We start from the raw sequence: 12,282 nt of genomic DNA, 5'->3' as shown, positions 1-12,282 counted from the left end.
CTAAAATTTAATAACTAGAAAAATTAAGTTCACATTGATATAAACCAGTTAAAAGATAGCATTCAAAATTACATTCTATCACCATTTTGTAACAAGGATGCTTACCTGCTCAGCATATCAGCCATGATATCCAAGGCCTCTAATTGGACAGACACATCTTCCTGCTTGGCTATAGCACTTGTAAGACGCCCTGTGATCTTTTTACAAACATTAGCTGCTAATGCAGATCCTGAAAAGTACAACGAAATCTTAGCATTTTGAGAGTAAAAATGTGCAAATCTAATACCAAATGTCATATACCAAATGTCATATTTGCAACAGAAATTACTTAAAAATTTTAATTGTCCAACATAAGCCTAAATTGACTGCTTTACACTCAAACTGAAACGTTGCTCTACCTAGAAACAGTTACTGAGCAAGATGTTCTTTCATTAAAATGTAAGAAATCTGCATGCAACTCAAAGGAACAGAAAGCTGCTGGCATGGAAGCAGCAGAAAGTAGAGGCCACTGAAAGCCTTCAACAGGGGGTATTTGTTGCCTGAAAGTGTGTGGAGCCAGGAGGAGTTTATAGGTGGGAATAAAGAGAAATAACAGCAAGAAAGTTTACTGAGAAAAGTAGGGAGGTAACTTGAACTGGCCATGAAGAACAGCTGGTATAGTGAAGTGTCAAGGAGTTTAAGATAGGTCATCATTAATTTTCAGCAGGGTGGATAAAAATCAATTAATTTAAAAAAAAATAAAATAAAAAAAATCTTTTTTTTTTTTTTAATTTAAATCAGATTTTTTTGATACAAAAGTTTTGAGGAAAAAAACCTATCGAAAGATAGGTTTCAAAGTAGCAGCCGTGCTAGTCTGTATCTGCAAAAAGAACAGGAGTACCTGTGGCACCTTAGAAACTAACAAATTTATTTGAGCCTAAGCTTTCGTGGGCTACAGATGCATAGAACGGAACATATAATAAGGAGATATATATACACATACAGAGAACATGAAAAGGTGGGAGTTGCCCTACCAACTCTTTGAGTCTAATTAATTAAGATGAGCAATTATCAGCAACAGAAAAGCTTCAAAAACAGACATCTTGCAACTGAAAAAGCTTCAAAAACAGACTCCAACGAGAAACTGCTAAACTTGAATTAATATGCAAACTAGATACCATCAATCTGGGCTTGAATAGAGACTGGGAATGGCTGAGCCATTACACACATTGAATCTATTTCCCCATGTTAAGTATCCTCACAGCTTCTTGTCAAACTGTCTGAAATGGGCCATCTTAATTATCACTACAAAAGTTTTTTTTTCTCCTGCTGATAATTGCTCATCTTAATTAATTAGCCTCTTAGAGTTGGTAGGGCAACTCCCACCTTTTCATGTTCTCTGTATGTGTATATATATCTCATTATATGTTCCATTCTATGCATCCGATGAAGTGAGCTGTAGCCCACGAAAGCTTATGCTCAAATAAATTTGTTAGTTTCTAAGGTGCCACAAGTACTCCTGTTCTTTTTATCTACAGATAGTTTTAAATAGGATATATTATAGCTCAAAGATATCTCATCATGGAATAAGGATTATAAATTCTATAGTATGAGACAATATATTCATGTAATGTTTAAGAAAAGTTTTGTAAATGAGTTCCAATAGTTCATGGATTACAGACCCAATCTTATGGGGTTCCAGGGGCTTCTGTATAGATTATTTAGGTTAATCTTTCTATCTACCCAATGGGACTCAGTGCTCAGTCTAGAAGATACCATCAGAGATAATTAGATTTTTTGCAGTTCTCAACCTGTAGATTTGGGTCTCCAGAGATAACATGCTTGTTAACAGCAAAAATGTTTTTAAATAAATAAATGATATATAGAGGTGAGAAATAACAGACCTCAATCCTATTGTTCCTCTGCAAATCTGTGTACACAGAGAGTCAATCCCTTACCTCTCTCTAAAAGCACAAAGTTTCAAAAAGTTAAATGAATAGAAGATTGATGGGGGCGGAATAGATCTGGACAAGGAGAAGAAGTCTGGAAATAAATGTGAGAAGGGAGGGAACAGGCAGTAGAAACAAAAGTGAAACTGTTTGAGCAGCATATTCCAGCAGTCTTGAGGTCTTTCTGAGTGTAGCCTTCATTGATTTGAGATCTACCATACCATTCTCTCACTAGAAGGGAAAACCTATAATGGCAGCAGGCGGTAAAAGAGATCCAGTTTGGGAATATTTTAATGAACTTCCTCTACCTGTAAGCAGGCATGCATGCATGCAAAATGCAAACAGTGCAACAAAGAAATGCAAGGTCTGGTTGCCCAAATCCAACAACATCATGAGAAGTGTTCCTTCTCAGGAGGAAGCTGCGTTGAAGATGATGAAAGGAACATGTCTGAACATGCAGGATCTTCAGGTCGGTAAACTTTTTTATGTCATACTTCTTTCTTAAGGATTGCCTGTCTTCCTTCTGGACTATTCTTGAATTCTCATGTTTGAGCAAAAAATGTAGTTGTTACTCTATGGTACTATCATTTTAGATGCAGTTGTGATAAAAAATAAATAGCTGAAATAGATAGATCATTCTTTTACAATTTAACCTTTAAAGTAGTACTGAGTGTCAGTGAATGCAATGAGTAATACTAAATAAGCAGTATGGTAATAATAATTAAATAACTGCCTTGACTTATTTTGTTTAGGAGAATCCATCCTCAACATACAGGATTCTGAAGACTATCGAACTTCAAGATCACCATCATTTTCTATAGTTTCAGAGTTATCTGCCAATGATAGTGTTTCAGTCACATCATGTATGTCACATAGCCACAGTATATCACCTGTAGCAAAAAGAACAAAAAAGCTCCATCATCCAAAAACAACCATAGATGAATTTGTGATAAGAACCAGCAGATTACAAAAAGAGGTAATTGATGAAAAAATTGCCCAGTTTGTTTATGCAACAAACTCTCCTTTCTGTATGATTGAGAACCCACACTTCATTAACATAGTTCAGTCATTAAGACCACAGTCTTAAGATACAGTCCACCCAACAGAGCAGATGTCGCAGGCAAATTGCTGGATAAAGTGCATGAAAGAGAAACTGAGCAGGGTGCAAAAGGTGAAATTGTTAACCTGAGTCTTGATGGGTGGAGCAATGTCCACAATGATCCTGTTGTACGTGCTTGTGTGACAACAGAAGGGAATATCTTCCTTACAGAAACAATTGATATTTCAGGAAATGCACACACAGCAGAATACTTACAAGTAGCAGCAGTAAAAGCTGTAACAAACTGCAACACAAAATTCAGATGTCTAAGTACGCAGCTTGGTCACAGACAATACTGCAAATGTATCCAAGATGAGAAGAAATTATTTAGAAGAGAGTCCCTAGCTACTAACATACGGTTGCAGTGCTCATTTGATGCACCTCCTAGCCAAAGACTTCAGTGTTCCAGAAATAAAGGCTAATGTTGAAATTTCAAAATACTTCCGCAACAACCACTTTGCAGCAGCTGCTCTGAAAAAAGTGGAAGGATCCAAGCTAACTCTCCCACAAGACATGCAATGGAACTCAGTAGTGGACTGTTTTGAGCACTATATCAAGAACTGACCTAGTTTGATGACAGTTTGTGAACAAAATCGTGAAAAAATAGATGGCATTGTCACAGCCAAAGTTCTTAACATTGGGCTTAAGAGAAATGTTGAACACATGCCGAGTACCCTGAAGCCTATTTCTGTAGTCTTGAACAAAATGCAGGGAAATAGCTGACGCTGTTGAAATTTGGAAGGAACTGAGTAAGATCTTAAAGAGAAATATGCAATAACAGAGTTAAATTACAAGCATTAAGAAAATGAATGGGACAAGCACGATCTCCAGCTCATTTTCTTGCAAATATTCTCAATACTCGGTACCAGGGTCAAGAGGAGTTGATTATGACATGGACATCCAGCAATCATCCCTCCATAATGCCAACTAGAATCAACTTCAGGCCTAACGGTGAACCATTCGAGAAATATATGTTTGCTGATGATGTTTTAAAGAAAGTCACACCAGTGAACTGGTGGAAGTCACTTAAGCACTTGGATTCAGAAACTGTTGAAGTGATAATCTCACTTTTAACAGCAGTAGCTTCTTCTGCCGGTGTAGAAAGAATATTTTCTTCCTGTGGACTAATTCATTCCAAATTGAGAAATTGTTTGGGACCTGAAAAAGCGGGAAAGCTTGTTTTTCTCTTCCAGATTACGAACAAACAGGAAAATGAAGGTGAAGACGACTGAGTTAGCTGCAGAAGCCAATATTTTAAATTTCTCATGTTGATCTGGCTGACACAGTCGATTTAATTGTTTTTTTTTAAATATATTTCATTTAACTATTTTAGTTAAAAACAATTTTAGCAAAAACAAACCTGATTTTAAAAAATCTGAATGTTTAAATTCAAAAATTCTTATGCTTGTTTTGTTAAAATATTATATGTTTGCTGTTGAAGAAAAAAATACAGAATACATAACGTTGTTGTTTTAGTTAAATACAACAATTTAAATGTCTCTCTGGTGTTCTCCTCCTAATACAGCATGGCAAGAAAATCCTCCAAATATTAATGATTAACCTGTTGAATTGGAGATAGCTCATCTCCCAGTGACTTCATACATACCTGCTTCAATTACCTTTGGTAAATGAAATAACCAAACAATCATTTATTTTCTGATATAGCTGTTAAACTAATCTGAAAAGTTTTCAAAATAAATCACTTTAAAAATATATAGTGTGCACCTTCTAAAAATGAAGCCTACATCTATCTCTGAGTTGTGAAGAACACGTATTAAGGTTATAATCACCACTAAGAATGCACTTTTATGTAGAAATCCATGATTAAATCGAATCTTCATGACTAGTGATTTAAATCAATTTGATTTAAATCAAATCCACCCTGATTTTCAGGTTTTAGTCTTCTGTTAATTCAGTTTTCTAAAAATTAGTTGAAATAATTGAATAGCAATTAGCTGGGGCATTTTATGGCGGAAGAGTAAGGAAGCAAGCAGTCCAAATGCATTGTATTAAAAGAGCTAGAAGTCATAAGGCTGTATTTGACTCTTTGCAATAAAACCTTTAGTTTAATGAGTATTCATTTTTCCTTTGCCTCTAGATTATAGAAGGAATAATTTATAGATTATAGAAAGCAACAAAACTGACTTATGTTTTTTTTAAAAAAGCATTCCAAATCTATAAAATATCTATTTCCCCCCCTCATTTCATGAATTTTAGCTCTTTGTTTAGGCATTTTTGCCAGAAGATCCATTAACCAACATAAAAGCCTAACTGGAAATCACTTACTATAATGTTCTTTTTATAAATTATTGTATATGCTTATTTCTGCTAAAGGTTAAACAAGCATGACTGGTTTTTGTTTTATTTGAGGACCTTAAAAGGATGTAGGCACATCCCTGGGAAAGATTTTTTAAGTTAACATATGCTTTAATGGTGAGTGTTATAGTTTAGCATAAAACATCTGTAGCATTTTATTATTTTTAAACATTCAATAGGACCTTCGAGAGCACTTTTCAATACATAATGCAAAATAGTTAACATTTAGGGAGACTGCTTCCTAATGTCTAGTTAAACATGTGTAAGAACACCTAGCATACATCCACTTATTGTAGGTAAGTGGGAGAGGAGACATAGCATGGCCTGGAAAGAAGCACAAAACCAGTTCTAATCGAATAATTAGGGACTGACAAGAAAATACGATGCCATAATTTCTTTCTGTGCTAAGACTAGGGAGAAGGGTTGGGAAAAAGATTTGCTCCATAAGATACCCAAATGCTTTGGAGACTACTGTATTATAGGTTTCAGGAGAGTAGGAACGAAGGCCTGGGAAAACAGGAAATTGGAAGTAAGTTCAAATCTTTCTGAAGATTTGAGTCAGCTTCTCCCCTGTAAAGAACGGGGAAGGAAAGACAACAGAGACTAAAAAGGAGGCAAAAGAAACTGTCTACCAGGGAATAAAGAAGCCAAGAACAGAAATGGAAGTAGTCCTAAAGAACCCCTGCATCATCTGCATCAGTGAGTTACACTGAATAAAACTAAAATGTTAGACATTACATTGTGGCCATATTCTACCATCACTGTTTATGCTACTACAGTTGAGAAATTGTGCTGTGGATCAAACATAACATATAGCACTAATTTTGGGCCTGCAAACCATCGTTAAAAGAAAGTAAATAGAAATTCTCCACCAGTGCTATTTGAAAAATTTCAAAACAAGCAATTTTTTGCTGATTTTCTACTAGTTTATAGCATGGTAAAATTTCAGCACATTTATTTTATCAATTCTACTTATCCAGACTTATAACTGTGTTAGACTGTTTAAAGTTTTTCTGCAGCTTGCCCTTTGTAATCAACCTAACATGAGAACTCCAATCCCCAAATCCGTTTTGAGTTATCATTCCCTTCTAGCCCAATCAAATTCACATACTGCACTCACTGTGGTATTTGAGCACCTTCTAGATTTAAAAGAACAAAGTGGCTAACATTTGGCAAGTGGAATTCCTCAAGATTGCCTTGTTAATTTTATAGTGGAAGTCAGGCTGTTTGAAGTACTGTAATTCTACAATTAGAAACACTAGGTACATCCCAAAACACATACTGGGACAAGAAATTATCACAATCCCATTAAAGAAAAGTCATCTCAATTTAAACACTGTCCATTTTTAAAAAATTTACCCAAATGAAATTTAACTACTATCGTTAAAAAGCCTAGGAATATTGTTGCCTGAAAGTATTTAAGGTAGATATCTATAGCAGATGTAATCTGAAATTACTTCCAGCTCTTTTTATGGTGACTTGACTTCAAGTTTACCACTTGACTTCTCTTTACATATAACATTGTTACCTATTTATGATAACAGAAGCACCACACAAATGATTATCTCCACAAACGTCAATTTCAATGTCAAGAGTCACTGAGGGACAACTGAATCTGGTTCACTGAAGGACACTAGCTTACAATGAAAGAATTGGATATAGAGAAGTAAAGTTAGACCTCATGTTCTAAAAACAGAGAAGGGGAGAAGAATGTAATTTCTTACCACTGGAAGCTGGAGGAAGTTCTCCAATGACTGTTTTAAGGCCAATGCTTGAAATATCACGTAGCTGCTCTTTATCTGAAAGCATGTTAGTACAGAGTGTATCCACAATGGTCTCCACTTGATACTCCTTCACTTTACTCACCAAAGGGCCAAGACTGAAATAAAACAAAAAATAAATCTGCAGGTTTAAACAGAAGTGATATCCAGCTACATATACCATGTTTATATTAAGAATCCTTCAAAATTTATTTTAAAAATGTATTCACGAAGCTATTAATACTGATGTTTGCGGGGTTGAGATAATGTTGCTATTATTTCTGCATTATTTCTATTTAGTAGCATTCTTGATGTGAAAGCCAAGTTTCAGTTACTTAGGTTACAATCCTTTCCCACCCACGCCCTGTAAATCTTCTGACACAATGAATCACTGTTTTAGACACGTTTGCTTTGTATTGGGAATTTTAAACCCTCCAGATCCAACAGATGTTGTATCAGTGTTACTTCTTCATACTCTCAAACCCTGGAGTAACAAATAGAATTGTCAGCTAAAGCCACAGCTTGTAACAAAATTACCATATCCACTGACATTAGTTTGTATGCTTCACCATCAGTACATAACATATTCATAGACTCACAGATAGATTCCTATACTACAAGGAACCATTGCGATCATCTAGTATGAACCGCTGTAAAACATAGGCCACAGGACTTCTCCAAAATAATTCCTAGAGCACATCTTTTAAAAAAATCATCCAACCTTGATTTAGTGAACCTTGGTAAATTGTTCCAATGGTTAATTACCCTCACTGTTGAAAATGTACACCTTAATTCCATTTTGAATTTGTCGAGCTTCAACTTCCAGCCATTGGATCATGTTATGCCTTTCTCTGCTAGACTGAAGTGACCACTATCAAATATTTGCCCCACGCAGGTACTTATTAGGGATGTAAAACATTAAATGGTTAAATGGTAAATATTAGTCTTACCGGTTCACCCACCCTGTTAACCCCCAGCCCCGGTCGCACTGGCTGGAGTGGCCCCAGCCCCGGGCTGGCCAGTTGACCCTGACCCCAGCCCCTGGCTGGCCAGAACAGCCCCAGCCCCTCTCCCTTTAATCGGTTAACTGATTAAACGATATAATTTTAATTGTTTAAACATCAGGGGGTAGCCGTGTTAATCTGTATCCACAAAAACAACAAGGAGTCCAGATAAATGTTAGTCTTTAAGGTGCCACCGGACTCCTAATTGTTTAAATAGTTAACTTTTAAAATTATATTTACATGCCTAGTACTTACAGACTGTAATGAAGTCACCCCTTAACCTTCTCTTTGTTAAGCAAAATAAACTGAGCTTCTTGGGGGGGGGGGGGAGGCTATCACCCTAAGGCATGTTTTCAAATCCTCCCCATGGTTCTTCTCTGAACCCTTTCCAATTTATCAACATCCTTCTTGAACTGTGGGCATCAAAACTAGACACAGTACTCCAGCAGTGGTTGCACTAATCCCAAAGACAGAGATAAAATAACCAATCTATTCCTACTCAAGATTCCCCTGATTATGCATCCAAGGATAACATTAGCCCTTTTAACCACAGCATCACACTGGGCTCTCATGTTTAGCTAATTGTCCACCATGACACCCCTCCCCCACCCCTGAGCTAGATTCACAAAATGAAGTATATATAGATATAACAGGGTAACAGTGAATTACTTGATTGTGTCATTACTCTAGACATGCTTTGAGCTCAACCACACAAAGACTCCTTCTGATGCCTTAATGTGTGTCAACATACAACAGATGGAAGAACAAAGGGAATGAAACTTTACATCCAAGTTCTGTTGAGTCCAAAGAAAGCCCTGTATCTGGTGGAGTGGTTGTCTGGTTACATGCCTTCTTTGTTTTATTGAATCTATGATGGTTCTTTTAATCAGTGCTTTTCCCATTTGGATGGTCATGCAATCCCATATTCTTTTATCAGCAACATCTATTTGCACAAAATGTTGTGATCATGAGTTGTTATAGTAATGGGCCAAATAGCATTACTACTGCAAAACCTAGTATAGCGGAGGTAAAAATTAAAGCATGCCTTAAACATTTTCCCAGCCTTCCCCACACTATTACCTCTTCTAACGTTTTTTCAATAATTGACGTGGTGGTTCTCCAAAACACTACAATGCAAAGTAAGAAGGTGCTACTGTTTTTAATTGCTCTATTTCCCTCATGCACTAAAATGCATCAGTTTATCAGTGAAATATTAATTTTCAAATTTTTTTACTCAGCATTCCAGAGTAAAAAGACAGCTGAAGAATTAACTGGATTTTTTTTTTACTTGCATATCAAAAGACTTAAGCACATTCCAACTACATGACCATGTTCTGTCCAAGTTGCACAGAGCTTTTAGAATTTGGCCTGCAATCATTATTATTGGTGATAACACAAGCTAGAAATCACAGCTTGACTTTCAGATTTAGTTTGCATGGTTGAGTACACCACTGGTGTGCTGAGACCACTACCTACTTAAGCTAACCAATTAGGTCTCACTGTTCCTTGTAGTCCTCTGATTGTAAACGCTCTCTGTAGGTATTTTGTTGGCACCTTTGCAGACAAAATACTTCCAGGCCCGCGAGCAGCATTAGCTTTGTCGGCAGGAGAGCGCTCCTTCCGACAAAGCCATGTTCACATTGCCACTTGCGTCGGCAAAACTTCTGTCTTTCACGGGGGGGGGGGGCTTTTTTAAGCATCAGTGAAAGACAGTTTTGTCGACAACATCGCAGTGCAGACATACCCTTAGTCTTGAAATAAGGCTGATTTTAACACCCAGACCCCAAACTTTACCAAGATTTGGGGGGGCATGGCGGGGGAGTAATGTACTACCCATTTATTAAAAGACTACTTGAAAAATTCTACTGATCTGCAGCAACACTGCATTAGCAAATTACAAAACTTTCTCCCCCATAAGATTTCTGTCTCCCCCTTCCTGTTTTGGATTTGTGCATTTTCTTCACCTTTTATGTCTCTCCCAAGTAGTTACTCTATCTTGTGGATAAAGGACCGCCATTCTTTGAAAGAGGAAAACTTTCCAGATCCTGATTACCAACTCTTTAACCTCCCATACAGTAGTCAGACATATGCATAACAATCAACCTACCTCCCCGCAGGGAATGAGTGTCATTCCCCAGAGTGTTCCAAACCCAAACTGGTCCCAAATTACCATACACAATAACCAGTCTAAGTCACACAGCTCCCCACTCATTTTGTCAGCTTCCTGCCCCCCTCATTGTTTTTGGTACACCTCTTATCACTGCCCATTTTCAATTCTCTCCTTAAGATCAAGGCTACAATGCTGCTCTGAACAGAGCCCTATGTCAGCCATACCTGCAGACACATAAGTATACACTTAACTCAAAACTTATTTCACGCCAATGCTGCTCTCCTCAAGCAGTCTGTTTTGGCTGCTCATATATATACAGAACTTCCCTAGTAGTTGTGCTTTGCAGCGGCCGTTTCTGCAGAAATGCTATGGGTTGGTTCAAGAGCATATGGGTGTGACTCACCCAGGACTTGCAACAATAGCAAGTTGCACTCCCAGTTATATGTATCTACACCAGAGCAACTAAAGCCAGAACTAGAGGAGGTAAGAGACAGTCAAGAGGTCCTACACAATGCTATCTTTAAGGATAGTAAAGTCAGAGGGCTTACAACAGTTCAATAGGTGTAAACAGTTTGGTTAAGGTTTTGGATGTGTATACAGGAGGGGAGGAGAACAGTGTCTGATGTATTTGCCAGATGGCGATTTTTACCCAAGGATTTTTCAAAGACTTCCAAGACCGCTTTGTTGCCATTGTCGCGCCTCGGGAAGATCACAACTCCAAAGAACGGTAACTTGCTGATATAAAAATATGTACAAGCACTGTAAGAGAGGAACACAATAACAAAGCTACACAATCTAAAGACACTATCTGAGACCATGTTACAAATGTTGGGATGGAAGCAAGATTTCTTTTTCACACTGAACTCAGAATAGCAGCTCTATATATCTGCTTCTCACACACGCTTGTTTTAGTTGAGCTATTCAGGAAACTAATATATTCTGAGCTGTGTAAGGGCACTGAACATTAATTTTGAGTAGCTTTATTTTATTTCAGTAACAGTCAAACTGAAAACGACCATGAAGCTTGAGTGAACTACACAATGATCAAAACAATTAAGATTAACAATAAGGAAAACACAAAGACAAAGCTTAAATTTTCAAACCCTGAACTGTTGCTTCCTAAAGCATTTCACACTCCTGATACTGCAAAGAAGTCTGATCCCCACACCGTGAGTCAGAACCTTATTAAAATATGTGGGGCACTCAGAAGTTTAACAAGCAAATTATATCTATGGAAAAATAAGAGAGATTATAGTGTATTTAACTGAAAGATAAACCACCTTGTAACTAGAGACATGTATATTGTCATCTTAAGCACTCTGTTGTATCCTTTTTTCCTACCCTTTATGGTTTTAAGGCAGCATATTTAAAGCCCTGTGCAGATACAAAATTTGTATTTGCATTCAATCTGCAAACATGGTCCACAGATATCTGTGTATATATAGTGCATATCCACAGATTTGCAGGGCTCCAAGTATACTCAAGGCAGAGACTATTTCCTCCTCTATGCTTGAAAAGCTCCTACAACTTTTTGGGGTCTACTGTAATAAATAGTAATAAATACCATGCAAATGACAAATCTAGAAGGACAACATCAGCGATTAAACTATCACACTTTTGGAAAGTAAGTTCAGATACAAATTAGTTTTATCTGATTTAAAGTGTGATCCTTGCTTCATTTACATATCACAGCATTTGACAATGGGAGCCCTAGAACAATCAAGATCAAATAAAATAATAAACTTGAATACCACAAGTTGCGTAGGTGTAGAAAATGTTAACCCCATAAATTTTAGTTAACAAATAATACTGGAATTACAACATCGCTATACAGAATTTAATCTGAATTCTTAATTTGTTGAATGTTGCCACACAATTCCAGTAACATCTAGTGAACAAACAAAACACTTCTGTACTTGAGCTATAACTCTTTGAGATTACTAGGAGATACTATTTGGATCGGCAGAGTGCAATTCCTTTCAGACCCTGATCTAGCCACCTATGGAGATTTTTCCACCCTGCAGGGGTTCCACATGGAAGCGGGGTGGAAAAATCTCCATAGGTG

The 12,282-nt window shown here is 37.0% G+C and overlaps 1 protein-coding gene across 1 annotated transcript in view; it reads right to left on the bottom strand.

Annotated features, from left to right (window-relative positions):
• CAND1 (cullin associated and neddylation dissociated 1) overlaps window positions 1-12,282 on the bottom strand; it is a 48,118-nt gene that overhangs the window by 19,101 nt on the left and 16,735 nt on the right. Inside the window, exons 3-4 of the mRNA XM_034770902.1 lie at window positions 7,068-7,222; window positions 106-229 (exon numbers count right to left, since the gene is read on the bottom strand). Of these exons, the coding sequence (XP_034626793.1) occupies window positions 106-229; window positions 7,068-7,222 (279 nt within the window). The remainder of the gene's footprint in view (window positions 1-105; window positions 230-7,067; window positions 7,223-12,282) is intronic.

The sequence above is a fragment of the Trachemys scripta genome, chromosome 1, assembly GCF_013100865.1.
Source record: "Trachemys scripta elegans isolate TJP31775 chromosome 1, CAS_Tse_1.0, whole genome shotgun sequence".
NCBI classification, from domain to species: Eukaryota; Metazoa; Chordata; order Testudines; family Emydidae; genus Trachemys; species Trachemys scripta.
This window is presented reverse-complemented; position numbering and strand designations above follow the sequence as displayed.